Genomic DNA, 15,150 nt, shown 5'->3' with positions numbered 1-15,150 from the left:
ACAAAGAGTAAGGGCTCAGAAAAACTCCTGGACATCCTGATCCAATTCCAGCTGCTGCTGCAGAACTGGGAGGAATGCAGACAGCAGATATTAGCCCGGCTGATGTGCTCTTCCCAACTGACACCCCTGACTGCAACTGCCAGAGATAAAATGTTGGGCTCATGCTCCTAGACTGGCCCAAGAAGGTGTTTTTAAGCCCTTATGTTCCTCCTGTGTATTCTAAGATAAGTCACTGCAGCTGCACAGCTGTTTTTACAGTACTTCACCCAGGGCAAAACTACAAAGCAAGCAATGGTTTTTGTGGTTCCTTTTTTTTTGACTATTAAGAGACACTTTGTCATCTTGCTCATTTTCCATTGTCCTCTGCAAAAGTGTAATCAGCACTATTACATTTACAGTTACTGAACAAGCAGCAAGAAAGATTGAAAAATAGCATAACACCAGCCAGTCGACCACAAGACAGCTTTGTTTTTAAAGCGTATGCAAATCACCGTCACCCTGATGGTGATGAGCAATTTTAAACCAAATAGATATTAATAATTTTATAGGAAATAATTGCTGTGCCTCTTTTTCAGTCTTTTCTTTCTGCAGAAAAATAGTTTCTTTTCTTCATTTTCCTTTTTACAGGCTCCTCACTGGGTTAAACCCATAGTTCATCCACTAACCAGTTTCCATCAGAAGAGGCCATTTCATACACTCAGAGGTGATTTGAAGTAGTTAAAAACATGAATCAAACTTCAAAACCTAGAAAGAATGGCCTGAAGTGCAGTGGACTTCAATTAGTTTTATTTGCCTTCTGTTTTCTGAGCCTGGGTGGCACCTTTTGATCCTATTTCCTCAAGAAACATAAAGTCCACAATCCTGAGAGTTGGTTGTGCTGGGGAAAACTGAAGTTGTCATCACTTTCAGTCAAGAGTTGAGGCCTTAAGAAAATGCCAGATGTTGCAAAATATGCGACAAAACTGGAAGTACTGAAAGTAAAACAACCTAATCGACAACATCCATGGCTGAATCTCAAGCTTGCCTCGGAATCCCAGCCAGAATTTTCCCTACTAACAGAAGTAACCAGACATAGATTTCAACCCATTCCTTCATGCAGAGAAAGCAAGCTGGGAAACTTCAGCTGACGTCCAGATGTCCTCTAAATTGGGCAGCTTTGATTCAAATTTGTTTCCAGCATCACACGGGGAGAGAGAGGGAAAGAGGAATATTTGATGTCAGCTACGAAGGCCAACGGTTTGGATGATCCTGTTGTTTGGTAGATGAAGGAGGTTCTAGCCCTCCTTGTTTGAGTGTGTTTTGGTGTTTTCCAGGAGTTTTCCAATAACCCAAGGCACTGTGTGTTTACCTCCCTTGTCACAGAGTCAGACTTAGTGCAGCACTGGATGTCCCTGCAGCTCCTCATCTCCACGGGCTCTCACTTCTCTGTGGCAGTGGTGGGGTGGTGAAACTCCTTTCCCTCCTCTTCCACGGGAACCATGACATCATTCCCTGGAAAGGACTCTGTTTCCTGCTCTGGGTAGTGCATTGCCAGTTCCTCTTCCACGATTTCCTGGGTGTCAGAGTTACTTTCACATCCTCTGCCAGGGCAGTTCTTGCCACCGGCCACTTCTGCGATGGAGCCCACGATAACAGTGTCGGCCTTCATGATGTAGAGCTTTTCTGAGGAAGGAAAAGAGGAGTGCTGAGGGTGGTGAACGATCCCTGCTGGCCCCAGAGATGGCTCCTTTTCATGCAACAATGTTTTATTAGGACTGTGGGCATTTCAGAGTGAGCAGATTCAGCTTCCATGGGATGAAGCCACTGAGCTGGAGCTCGAACTACAGGGGAAGGACAGAGCAGAAGAGGCAGAAGATGCTCACAAGAGTCTGCCAGAAGAAGTTATTAATTGGGACCTAGATATAAAGAATCCAAGGTTTATTCTCCTGCTGATTAGAAAAACAACACCACCTGCATTAACAGCAGCCTTTGGGTACGGATCAGCACTGTACAGAAATTCTGGGGTCTTGAGACCAGCAAAGATTTTTCCAGCTGAGAGTAAACTGCAAAATTTTCTGGGATAGATTTGTGTCCAACTTGTTGTACCTAGTCCTTCACAAAAAGGTAAATAAGGCCTTTGCAATGGCTTGGACCACTACACTTGATTCAGAGGGATGCAGCAGGTCAGACACTGCAGGTCACAACTGCTTGGAGATATTTGGATATGGTAAGTCAAATCATCACATTCATCCCAATCCATCACTCACAGTGAAGACTGAAAGGGCATTTAGGAAGGAAAAGTCAGCTCTTGTAATATGAAAAATAAAACCTTCAAATAACCTCAAAATTGGGTTTGGAAACATTGCCAGAAAGTCTCAGGTAACAATTCCTTGCCTGAGGGAGTTCCTTGGCTGACTTTGTCTCCCACCCTGGGCCATGGTCAAAGATTTATGGGAATACATGGGAGAAACATTTCCAGCTATTACTGTGAAACCAAGAGAAGAAAATGGTAGTTTAGTCATGTGAACTATCATTCCTACTCAGAGCATCCTTTCCCAGCTGACTTATTTCTGGTTTTCAAATTTCTTCTGTAAATTTACATCTCTTGGAATGAATAGGAGGAAGAAGGAAATTTTCTGTCAAACTGAAAAGTGAGTAAGGCAAACATGAAAATAGGAAAGGGTTATACTCAGATGGATAGGTGTTTGTGTGTCAAAGATTCAGCTCCAATCTTTGTTAGGAGATTTGGGCACTTTTGCAGCTTATTGGTAATCTTGGAATGACATTTATGTGACATGTGGTTGAAAAATTGGAAAAACAAGAGAAAAGGGGGGGGGGAAGCAACACTCACCAATTCTGTTGTTTGTGTGGTCTCTGACTCGAGAATCCACAGGACAATCTGGGCTGTTCCCACTGCTGGGTGTCACCTCAGCCACACCCCGAGGGGGACTCGGTGCTTTTTCTGTACTGGAGACCAAGTTATTGTTGGTTTCCAAAGGGAGGGTTCTGTCAATTAACTCCTTCTCTTCTGGCCCACTCTCAGGGCTCAGGAGGATCTTCTGCCAATACAAACAGAGAGCAAAAGTGGGGTGGATGTAAAAACACTGTGAGGGTTGCCAGGATTCTGCAGAACCCTTCCAGGGCAGCCAGGACAACAGGATGGAGCTCCCAGCACCACTGTCAGAGGGAGGGAACAATTCCAAAGTGCCTGACAGGTATGGGAACTTAAATTTCTTTGAAGCAGGTTCCTGCATCACTTAAGCCCTTATTTAAAAACCAGCATTTCTAAGCTCAGTTTACAGATTGCTGATGACACTTGCAAGAATGTCCATCATCTTCACTGAAGAAAATCTATGGTTTAGCTACCTCTTAGGTTTTCCATGGAAGAACAGAACAAGCCAGAGGTTGAACTGGTTTAACTTCAAAATGCAATTGCCTCAGCAGAACCTCAGGTACAACAAACGAGCTCACAATACCTATTAGGTGAGGAATTCATTACAAACAATTTTTTAAAAGAGGAGCCAGAATCTGAGAGAGGCCAAAGGTTCCCAGCTTTGTTTGTATTCCCACAAGGTTGGGAAAGAAAAAAAAAAAAAAAAAAGCCAAACACAAACCCCAGAAAAACCAGTGTAGGATTTTGATATGTGCAGTTTAAAATTCTTGCTCATGTCTGAGTAAGGAAGCAAGAGGGGAAGCTCCTCACAATTCAGGGATTAGCAAAGACACTCTGAAATTACAACAGATGATTGTCACCAGAGTGATTGGAAAAATTAGCACCTGACAGACAAAGTAGGGACTGACAGAAAAATTTCTCCCACATGGAAGGAAGGGCACATTGATCCTGTGACTTTGGATCTTGTCCCATGGAATGCACCATTAATGGCATGAGACCAAACCAAATACTCCCCTCAGGAGCGAGATTGGCAGCATCACGTTATTTAACACCAAGTTAAACCCAGCCCAGGACATGGAAGTAGCAAGTCCTGGTACAGCTCAGTGCTTCACCCTGATGATCACACGTTGGGGAGCAAAGTCCAAGCAAAAAGCCTGGCACTCTGTGGCAGGACATTTAAAAATAACACTCTTTGCACTGGCATGGAAAGGATCTGGGTTGGAATATTGTTCACACTTACTGCACATCTGTGCCCTAGGTCAGGACCTGCAAGAGGAAAGAGGAAAAATTACCAGAAGAAAACTCACACAATCACAAGAATGTCGATATGTGCTCTGAAAGGCCACCTGGCCCTGCCCAAAACCACTCCACTGCCCACCCCACCTGCACTGTGGTTTTCCTAACACTGAGGGCTCCCTTCAGTGACACAGCTGAGGTGAACACCAACACGTTGGTGCCAAGGCTGGGAGATCCTGCTCTGCCCAAAGCCCTTTGCATCACTGTCCCCACACCACAGCTGGAATTCATCTAATGAAACGATGAACTGATGAAACTTGTCCAGATAAGCACAAGACAGGCTTATATATATATTTTAAAAAAAATAAGTTAATAACTTTCTGCTGGATTAACAAGCTGGGTCAGTCCATCGTGTGGTCAGATGAGTATTAAGGGGATGGGATTTTATGTGTAATGTCATTAGATGACTCCAGGGAATGCTGGGGAAAGAAGAGGGGTGAGAAGGAGGGAATGTACAACATCCTGTAGCACCATGATGGGCTCAGACCTACTATCTAATGTCACCCTGATGTGCAACCACCTTTATTTCCAGTGCATCAGCTCTAAAAAGCTGCACAGTAACAGTTTTTATTGTGTAATGCGAGGGGGAAAAAAACCTGTAAATTTTGAGAAAATTTAAATAATATTCCTGAATAAATGAGTATTAAAAGCTCTGATTTGTGGTGATGAGGAGAATCCAACACAACAGAATAAATCTATCAATGAGACAGACTGGGATTCTGAGAGGGGTTCAGCTTATTGGACAAACTGTGTGTGCTTTGGGGGATCTGTACAGGCTGCTATGGCTGACACACACTTTTTTTTTTTTTTTTTTTACTGCCCAGAAATTAATTGACTGTTTTCCTGCACTGACACATCACCCAACCCTTCGTGTACTGTGAGAACAAAGTGCCATCTGGCGGCACCTGCTGACATCCAGAAAGCACCGGCCTTCTGCAAGGCAGCAGAGACAGAAGTTTGACATGGAGAACTTCCACTTTTTAAATGAAAATTCTATAAAATCAAGCTCCTTATTAAAACTCTCCTCTTATTCTTCGGAGTGCTGGCCCATCAGTCACTCACCTGGCGATTTGAGGCCGTATTTGTGTGCGATGACAGAATGCAGATGGGCTGACAAGAGAAACCTTCCATTTAGTCAAACTCCCCATGGAGCCTGCAGGCTCCAACAGCTCCACCACACCCACAGGTCTACAAGCAACCCACAGCGTGCACATCCTGCTTTCTATAAGGAGGGAATGTGGTTCCACAGGCACACCTCACACAGCTGACAGGCAAAGTTATGGAGAGCCGGTGTCACTAAAAATCACTCTTGCTCTCATGCTCAAAGCCCATCCCCATTCCCAGAACCAACAAATACTCACACAGCACTTCAGGTATCATTTAATATCAGTGCCTGTGCTGAGAGAAGAAATAGCTGGTTACCCTGTCCCTGCCCTCTGTAAATTCACAGCTGCTTCAATATTTCATGTTCCTCTTGCCTAAAACCCTTATGTGGCCTGCCTTCACCAGGCTGTAGTGAACACCCTCTTCCTCAGGGACCCTCATAAAATTCTGGGATATTTCAGTTGCCTTTTGGCTTATCCTGGGAGATCAAACAGCCTCCCAGGTATCAGAGCTTTAAAAACTCACGCTTTCCTTTGAGGACCAGGATCCGCTTCTTGCAAAGCTTCCACTTCCAGAAGAACAGCACGGCCCCGAGGAGCACAATCACACAGAGAACCACTGCCCAGAGCACCACACCTGCAGCACACAGAGGGAGCACAGGGAAGGCTGAGGAAAGGCAGAGGAGGAGCTCTGAGTGGATCCACGTGTTTGGACACAGACCCACGGACGTGGTTTTCACGAGCCGTAGGGGATTTGCAGGAAGCTCCCACATAAAAAGTGCGTTTACCAAAGATATCTCCCAACAAAGCGCACCAGAAAGAGTAACTGTTGTGTCTTTGTTACCTCCCATTGTCATCTCCCCCTTGGCTGAGGTGGGAAAAGTGCCACTCAGAGCTTTCTCCTCAGGAGTTGAACTGGGGTTTTCAGTCGTAGTGGCACTTGGAAGATCTCCACTAGCAGTGGTCACCAGGCTCTCCTCAAGCCTCCTCAGGTCAGAGTGATTTGTTTCATGGCTGAGTCTCGTGGGCAAAGTGCTTTGGGTGAGGTAGGTGGGCGACTGGTCCAGGCAAACCTGATCGTGTGTGGCATTTCCTTTGCTCAGTGCCACCTTGTTTAACTTGGCACAGCTGGGAATGAGAGAGAACGGGCATCAGTGCTGCAGGAAAGTGCCATGGTCCACGAGAGGAGTATTTTCCATGTGACAAACATCCCTTTGGTCATTTTTGTACCACCTCCAATTATTGCTTTCAGTGTCAAAGCCATTAACCTTCTTCTCACCCCCGTGGCATTAATTCTTGACCTGGATGCAAACCTGATACACAGGTGTGGAATTCCACTGTAAACTAAAAACAAGGCAAGAGGGATTCCTTCCTTCCTTCCTTCCCTCCACTCCAGAGCTGTGCAATAAAGAGAGGGTTTCTAACCTCTGCTCCTGGCCCCAAAGCTATTCCAGTGCCCCTAAGATAAATCTGTATACTTTGCACCAGAATTGATGTGTCCCATTTCATCCCTTATTAACTTCAGTTAATTAGTCAGTCACATTAAAGAACCAGGGACTTACTCCGTGTGGGGCCTGCAGATGTCAGTGCTGGAGCTTTGGTCAGAGAAGGTCCCAGCAGGGCACTCTTCACAAGTGACATCATGTGTTGAGTTGCCTGGATAAAAAACAATGACCTGGGGACTGACCAACCAACCCAAACGCAGCAGGTCAAGAGCAGGAGAGGGAAAATGGAATTCCCACCTCTGACTTGGACCCCGAAGCCAGGCTGGCAGGGGGTGTGGGGCTGGCACCGGTGGCAGGTGTAGGGGTGGTTGAGCTGGCAGAACAGGCCTGGCCTGCACTCGCACTTGCGGCCGGAGGTGAAGGAGCAGGGCTCCTTCTCCACCAGATCCGATTCTGTGGGCGAGAAAACAGAGAGCAGTAACAAAGGATCACCTGCAAGGGAAATGCAAAGGGGGGGCCAAAGCTGAGCAACGTCAGTTCAGAGGCTCAGGAGGCAGAACAAGGTCATGATCCCAGAGTGGCTCAGGGTAAAGTGACCTTAAAGCTCATCTCATTCCAGCCCCTGCCATCCCATCCACCTCCCACTCCACCAGGTTGCTCCAAGCCCTGTCCAACCTGGCCTTGGACACTCCCAGGGATGGGGCAGCCACAGCTTCTCTGGGCAACCTGTGCCAGGGCCTCCCCACCCTCACAGGGAAGGATTTCTTCCTGATATCTAATCTAAACCTGCTCTCTGTCAGTTTAAAGCCACATGATGGCAATTTAAGTCATGAATAATTGGAGAAGCCTTTAGACAATATAAGACAGAAAGTAGAATCCAGACTTGGACAGCACTGGAGGAGAGAGATTTTGGGTAGTTCCCAGGTCACACAGGAAGCCACACTGATTATGTGCAAGGTATCACTCTGCCCTCTAAATCAGTAACCAAGGACAGGTAATTCTGCTGCTGGAAATTCTAAACGAATAAAATACGAACAAAGTGTAAACAAAACACGTAGAGGGAATATAACTGTGAGGTATGTGCAGGGGAAACAAACCTTTGCATAAGACACAGGCATCACATCGTGGCCTCAGGTTTTCTGTGTTGACATATTGCCCAGGCCCACACCTTATGCAGTCTGCAGATGGGTCCTGAGGACAAGCTTTCTTGTTAACAGAGCCTGGAGAAAAGAGAAAAAAAAACCAAAAACAAACCAAAATATGCAGGACACCGGTTCAGAATGATGGGAGACAACCATCCTGAAGTGTCTTGCATGCTCCTTCACCTGTTAGACACACTACCACAGTCATTTGGTTTCTCTGGCAGGTTTTTGTCCTTGCCATTCCTGAGTTCCCAGGGGATTGGTTTTCGTGGTTCCCTCTTCTCTTCAGCTGAAAGGGCTTTTAGAAAAGCTGCTCTTCCTTCACAATGAGCAGCTGAGCTCGTAGCAGATATGAGCAGGTTATTGCTTGGAGGAGCAGTGGGAGATAAAAATGAAAAAGGATTCTTATAACTTTTATTGTGCAGAGGATGTGAGGAAACGTCTAGGACTGACATGAGGATGCAGCCAAGAATCAACAGAGGTGAAATGATGGATACTGGTGGCTCACTGGTGTAAATCAGATCTCTGCTTCTCACAAACCTCACTATGACACCTGTCATGACAGGAGCTTTGGCAAAGTGTGGTTTTGAAGGAGAAAAGAGCTTTCCTTGGGACTGTCTCTGAGTCACGAGCCCCCTCTTTTCTTATTTTCTGGGACATTTTCTCCATCCCTGGCTCTTTGTTCACCTGGACAGCTTCTGCAGGAAGGTGTGGCCAGCAGTGCAGGATGTCCCAGTGGGAATCCTGCTGGAACTGCATGCAAATGCTGGTAATCAAACACTGACCCCCCCCCCCCCCCCGTATTATCAGAGCTCAAAGAAATGTCAGAAATTTCCTCGAAGAAAAAACAAAAGAGAAAGAACAGATTTCTGCAAGAAGATACTGATGGTGGTGAAGCACCACAAAATGCCCCACCCACTGAGGGGTTTTTTGGCCAATAAGGGGCAGTTTCAGAGATTTCCAGAGCTCTTCTCTCACCGAGGTGTTTCCTGCCCTGACCTCATGTGCCTTTGAGTCCCAAGCAGCTTCTAGCAAAGCTCTCAGTGTCCCCAGACAAGGGCTGTTCCCTCCCTCCCTCGTGTGAGACACTTTCGAAGCTATGAGAACAGTGTCAGATTTTCCACACCTTCATTTGGTGCTTTTTGTCTCCGAGCAGAAACTCGCAGAGTCTAATTTGCCTGTGCTGTTTCACACCCTGAGGCAAACTGAAATGAATTCTGCCTGTTTCTGGCTGCTTCAGTGTCCAGTCAAGGCAGAAAAAGCACATCAAAACTGTGTCAAGTTCTCTACTCTGCAATTTGCACGTTGTTTGCGTGCAGAGGAGCAGGACAGGGGAGAAGAGATTCACCTCTGGATTCAATCAGGCAGCGATTCATGAACTTGCACTTGTTTTTTCAGGGACAAAATACAATTCTGCAGATACACAGAGTTCCTACTGGCTCTCCAAGAAAGACTCCATGTAAATTCGATTATTTTATAATTATACTGACCTGAGGGACACTGGTAACAGCAGCTTTGTGAAGTTTCATCATAGAACCAATTTCCACGTGTGTCACAGGTTAATGATATCTAGAAAGTGAGACAGACAAAAGACACAATCAGAAAACAACTAATTCTGATCCCAGGACCTTCTCCAAGTGATGCCATCTGCAGATGGTAAGGAAAAACCCACAGCTTTCTGAAAATTCAAGTATCCCCAAAGCAACTAAATTAATGCCTGCATCTCCTTTAGAAATCTTGCAGCAGTTAGCAAATAAAATTATATTTAAAAAAAAGGATAAAAATCATTGTCTTAGGGAAAAGAAAAACAATCCCTCACCTCTGGAACAGATTTCCAGCTCTGTGTGCACTGGAGTAAAAGGTTGTGCCATGTTCAGCACCACCTGAATCCAGACAGATGGGCTGCAATGCCCACAGTGACTCGTGGCAGCAAACAGGTTTTTCTGTTATTCATGCAGTCCTACTGCTTGAATTTAGCAAACTAAGGATGTGTTTATTATAAACCAATTAACCAATTATCACTTGGGGCAAATCCCACACTGAGAGGAAGAGGGTCTTGCCTCAGAGAGAATGCTGCAGATGTTCTCACAGTGGAGCTCTTATTCAAATAACTCATCCCACTCGCGTTGTGAGTGAAGGTTTTCAGAAAGAACCTTTCATTACTACATAACTGATACTAGTTTAGTTAAAAAAAAACCCACCATCCAATAGTTCTAATCTTGGCTTAGAAAATGAGACTCAGCTATGAATTGGAACAGGCAGCATTACAGCAAGACTTTGTTTTTGTACGGCTGGGCCACCACATGCTCTGGGAAATTACAGTGCCACGAGTGTTCTGATGAGAAAATCGGATTTTTGAATGTGGCATCTCCCTTAATAATCCCCTAAAACTGTTGTTACCTGAATTTCATTTTCACTTTTTGCTAGAAGGCATAAACAGCGATTTTTTTGGTGAAGAATCAATCAGCAGATTCCCCCGAGATTTTCCCACACAATACTGGTAGAGCAGTTAAATATTTCAGAAACTCTCCATCTCACTTTCTGCAGATGAATTTCCCACTGGCCTTTGAAATAAAACCTGCTGCCTTTGTACACTGTGCAGAATCTCACAGTTTAACACACAGAAAACACTGAAATTATTTCACTTCCATCAGAAAACAGGAACTTTCAGTCAAGGAGGAAATGAACAAAAGGGCAAGAAATATAAACATATTGAAATCATTACATTTCGTCGAGCTCCACCAGTAACAGAAGTGAGAACGTGACACATCCCTGCATCACCCCCGGGCCAGAACCTCCCCACGAGGATTTTTCCTGCCTGACTGCAGGGGAAGAGCAGAAAGCTCTGCCTGCCCAGCCTGACTCAGCTCTCATCTCCACACGTGCACCCGGCATTTTCCTGCTCTGGGAGGAAGCCCCAGACTGCAGGAAAAGGAAGTGGCATCTCCACACTTCTGGGTGCAAAGATCCAGCCTGGCCAGGCAGCCCCTGAGCCCCAGCTGAGCAACAGGAAACCACCACCCACCACACAAAGGGTCATTCCCGAGTCACCGCAGTGATAGCGAGTGAATTAACTGGGTTTAGAAAGAAAATTTAAGAAGCTACAGCATGCTGGCTGTAGCCAATCAGCCTGGGTTAGGTTCTCTGGAAGAGCTGGGGGAAGTCACCACAAACACATGATTTTCTCTTCCTGGGCAACCAACTCCGGCTGCAAATGCAGCTGAATTTTAAACCAGGGTGGGAACAAAATTCTTCAATTATTTATGCAGCATATAAGCTTACAGTATATTTGTGTGTTTAAATAAAGGAATAGTGCCTGTGTAAAAGTGTGAGGGAATGGCAGCTTTTTAAAAAGTTACCTTGTTCTAAAATATGGAAACCAGGAGTTCAGGGTAAATTCTGCTCCTGGACACAGCAGGGCACATTCTGATTATGAACCTGACCTGATGCCAGTGCAGTGACAAATTACTGCATGAACTAGACGTGGATACCACACAATTTATGAAAATATACATAAGAAAGAGAGTACTGAACATTTTTCCCCCCTTTCCACAGGAGGGCAGCTCTGCCCTGCAGCTCCATTACACATATCATCCACATCTCCCCAGCAAATGCTGCTCTCAGGTGTCCAGCACGGCTTTGTAGCCACCTGTACTGTTCCCTGAGCCAAACCCAAGCTTCTCTGCTGTGAAAAGAATGCATTTCACCAAATCATGGCAGGACAAACCACCTTCTGAAGGCACCACCACTTCCAATCCAAGCTACCTGCAAAATGGCTTTAAGGTTCATAGGGGTGTTTCCCGAGTGTGAAAATCAGCACAGCCCCTTTCAGTGACAAATAACACACATCTCAACGCTCAGCCTCAGTCACCACATCCCCATTCTTGTCTCTTTTCCCCTCTAAATCCTGAAGCTGTTTGGCTCCTGCCCTGAGTGTGACAGGTGTCTGTCAGCTGGGATGGGAAACCTCAGAGCCATCATTATTTCTGGATCTGTGTCCCATGCCAGAGTGGATTTGATCTGGGTTGGACAGGAGGACACTGTGCAGAGGTGATGCTGCTTTATTCCAGCTGCAGGGACACAGATAAATGTGCGAGCTAAGGGGAGGGTGAGCTGGAGCAGCAAACGATCCCCAGTGCAGCAGAAAGCTTCTCAGCACAGAATGAATCTGTCCACACCTTTTGAACAGCTGTGAACAAGCCACGAGTCTCTGACAGATTAGTTATTTGCATCTGTTTTCGCTCTAATACAAGGAATTCTTCAGTTGGATTCAGTTTGCTGTTCAACTGGAGGGAAACAGAGACTGAATTTCACTAATTTTTCCTGCATGCTTTTCAAAGGTTTGGGGTTTACCAGAAGCTGGAATACATCTGATGAAAGGAAAGACCACAAATGCTATCCTGCTTGGACTGCTCTGTGTCAGGATCCCCAGGATCCCCTGGTTTAGTGCTTTCAATGACCTAACAGGCCAACTATTTTTTTTCAATTTTCTAAATGTGTTGCAGGTCAAAGCCCAATTAAATAGAGCAGACATATTAGATACAAAGCATTTGGGTTTTTCAGTGCTTGCTTGTGGGAATTCGTTTTAGAAAGTAGGCTTTTTGTAGCTCTTCTCACTTTCCTTGGTTCTACAAACATTTGCTATTCCAATTTAAATAATGGCAGTTGTAAAGATGGTGCTGAATTCAGTGGGCTACTCTGCAATTCAGTCAGGACAAGGTTTGACTCATTTATTTATGGCCTTTTGAGCTCATAGAGAAAAAGTGATGGTGAGGCAGAGCACGAAATTTGCTACAAATGAGCTGTAAGTCAGGAAGAAAGCACATTACGGTAAAAAAAAAAAAAAAAAAAAAGATTTCTACCAGCAGTGGCTATTCCAGAACTGACTAATACTGCAGCAAAACAGTTAACTGCCTGTCAAGCTTCTGGTTAAATTCTGACAGCTCTGAAGAAGCTGGTAATCTAAGGCTTCAGTTTGTCAAGCTCCATCTGCTTGATCATAAAGACATTACCAACAAACGAGAGTTCACCGAATATAAAAAGAAACGAAACCCAAACTGTGGACATAAGTAAGTGGTTTAAAAATAGGACAATAAGTTGTGACTTGCTCACATTAAATAGTATCACTTGTGCTCCAGCATCAGTAATTGTGTGCTAGAGGCAGTGCAGAAGGACAGTAAAAACCTGTGCCAGTGAGATCTGTGTATTTATTCCAGGTAACTGATGATTCTGCAGTGAGTCTGCATGTTGACAATGACTATCAAAAAAACCCAAATTTTCTCACTGCTCCTTTCAATTTGTGAACAAAACACCAAAAGTGACATCAGCTAGCAAAAATATCATCCTTTTTTTTTGTGTTTTGGTTTCTTTTGCCTTTCTCCTAAAGCAGTTTGCACTCAGCAGACCAGACAAGTTTATCTGAACGCCCTCCCAGGCACTCCCCAGGTGAGCAAGGGCTGCAGACTCCAACCCTTCTGTACTTCAGGAAGGAGACAGTGGCAGGACAGATAACGAGGGGAAAGTAGAGCAAACTTGCAATGTGGGAGGGGAATTTACAACTAAAGGCACAAGAGCAAACTCCTACTCTTACCAAAAGAGCCAGGAGGACCTTTTTCAAATGCCTGTGAAGAAGATGCAGGACTTGGTTATTTTCAAAGTTCTAACTGGAGCCCATGTCTTGTAAAACACCTCCTGGCAGCCCAAGTGGTGGTTTATCATTCATTTATGGAGGACAGACAGGTCTCTTAGGTTAATATATCCTCGTATTTCCCCAACAGGGGAAAACAGCCCATTTCAGGATCCAGCACAGAGTGCAATTACTCACCTACTAACTTTACCTGTGCAAAGACTCTCTGTGACTGACCTTTCTTTTTTTTTTAACGTGAATGCTTCGGTGTTGGCCAGGGAAATTACCTGGATTTATGCCAGGTGCTGAGGGCTCGTTGCCAGGTGACCCACGGGAGGAGGGGGGTGAGTGGCAAGCGTGGGAGTGGCAGCAAAGCCACAGGAGCTGATACGATCTGAGCAGGGAGCTGGTGTGCACCTCCAGCATCACTGAGTGCAGCTGCGGGGCTGCGGCTATTTTAAGTGATTTTGATTCAGAAAGAATAGTGGATTCATGAGGAAGTCGGGGAGGGGAGGGGGAAGGGGGAGGTGTAAAGAGGAAGATCTGTCATGGGTTTGCCTCTACACCTTTCAATTCGCCTCTCCTGACCCGCCTCAGCAGAGCGAGCAGCGGCCTCTGAGCGAAGCTCTGCAAGGAACGCGCCTTGCACAGAGCGCATTTCACAGGCAGAAATAAAAGCCCCCCGCCCCAAGCAAACCTTCCCTCCCTCCCTGCCCAGCTGGGACGTGCCCGGAGCTGCAGCAACCCCAGCAATGCCAACACGGGGGATGCAGATCCCAGCTCGTACCCCCTGCTCCTGCCTGCGGAGTTCCCAGGGAAGGCAAACTCTCCTGACAGCTCTGCTTTGTGCCTTTATCCCCCCACGTTGCACAAACCTCGTGTCTGTGGACACCCACCCTCCAAACCCCAAGCCCTGCAGCCCCGGGTGCCCCCAGACCCACCCCAGGCTCCAGGATCCTGGTGCCCCCCTGCCTTTACCTGCAGGGATGTCTGGATGTCCTGGAGAAGCAGCAGGAGCCCCAGTGCCGGTGCCAGGCTGCGGGCAGCCATCTGAGGTGGGTTTAGGTGTCCCTGGCTCCCAGCATCGCAGGTGGCACGGCCAGGGTGCCCCTTCTGGAGCCCGAGATCCCTCCAGGCTCCAGCCCAGCCTCACTCCGTGCCTGTTCACTCAGTCCAGGGCCATTCCAGCTGTTCCAGGCAAGCAGGGGACAGGCTTTGAGACTCAAGCGAGGTGAGAAAATAATTTAGAAGGGAGGGGGAGGGCGAGGGGGGGGCTGTCCCCAGAAGAAACCTAAAAAAAAAGAACAAACCCAAAGCGCCTCAGTGGCGGCTCCCGGCACTGTCGGGTGTCTGTGGGTCGGGTGAGAGCGCCCAGGTTGCCCCTCGAGGCTCAGGGCTGGCTGTGCCGGCGGCTCCTGAGTCATCTGGGCTGCCCTCAGAGAGCTCTTCACCAACCCAAACCGGGCCAGGCACGGGGCCAAGCCCTGCCCCATCCAGCCGCAGGTTTTTCAAGAGCCATGAGCGAGCCCCGGGAGAGTTCCCAGTAAGAAACGCTCTTTTTTTTTTTTTTCAGTGCAGTCGTTTCATTCCTGTTTGGATGAGTGGGTGACTCCACTAAGGTTTAGGCTTTACGTGTTGCCACTTAAAACACCGACATATCACAGAC

At 46.5% G+C, this 15,150-nt stretch overlaps 1 protein-coding gene across 1 annotated transcript; it reads right to left on the bottom strand.

Annotated features, from left to right (window-relative positions):
* Nucleotides 1-618: 618 nt before the first annotated feature.
* Nucleotides 619-14,802, bottom strand: TNFRSF8 (TNF receptor superfamily member 8). The gene is made up of 11 exons (XM_027882575.1): nucleotides 14,463-14,802; nucleotides 9,349-9,427; nucleotides 7,814-7,936; nucleotides 7,014-7,169; nucleotides 6,834-6,927; nucleotides 6,116-6,399; nucleotides 5,798-5,908; nucleotides 5,231-5,278; nucleotides 4,113-4,138; nucleotides 2,831-3,038; nucleotides 619-1,662 (listed from the first exon to the last, which is right to left on the bottom strand). Exons 1-11 carry the CDS (start codon nucleotides 14,532-14,534, stop codon nucleotides 1,418-1,420), a joined length of 1,446 nt encoding a protein of 481 aa, XP_027738376.1. The 5' UTR covers nucleotides 14,535-14,802; the 3' UTR covers nucleotides 619-1,417.
* Between the last annotated feature and the right edge of the window lie 348 nt (nucleotides 14,803-15,150).

The sequence above is a fragment of the Empidonax traillii genome, unplaced genomic scaffold, assembly GCF_003031625.1.
Source record: "Empidonax traillii isolate 1590-97213 ecotype Southwest subspecies unplaced genomic scaffold, ASM303162v1 scaffold106:size2091409, whole genome shotgun sequence".
NCBI lineage: Eukaryota > Metazoa > Chordata > Aves > Passeriformes > Tyrannidae > Empidonax > Empidonax traillii.
Note: the sequence above shows the minus strand (reverse complement) of the source record. Positions and strands in the feature narration are given on the sequence as shown.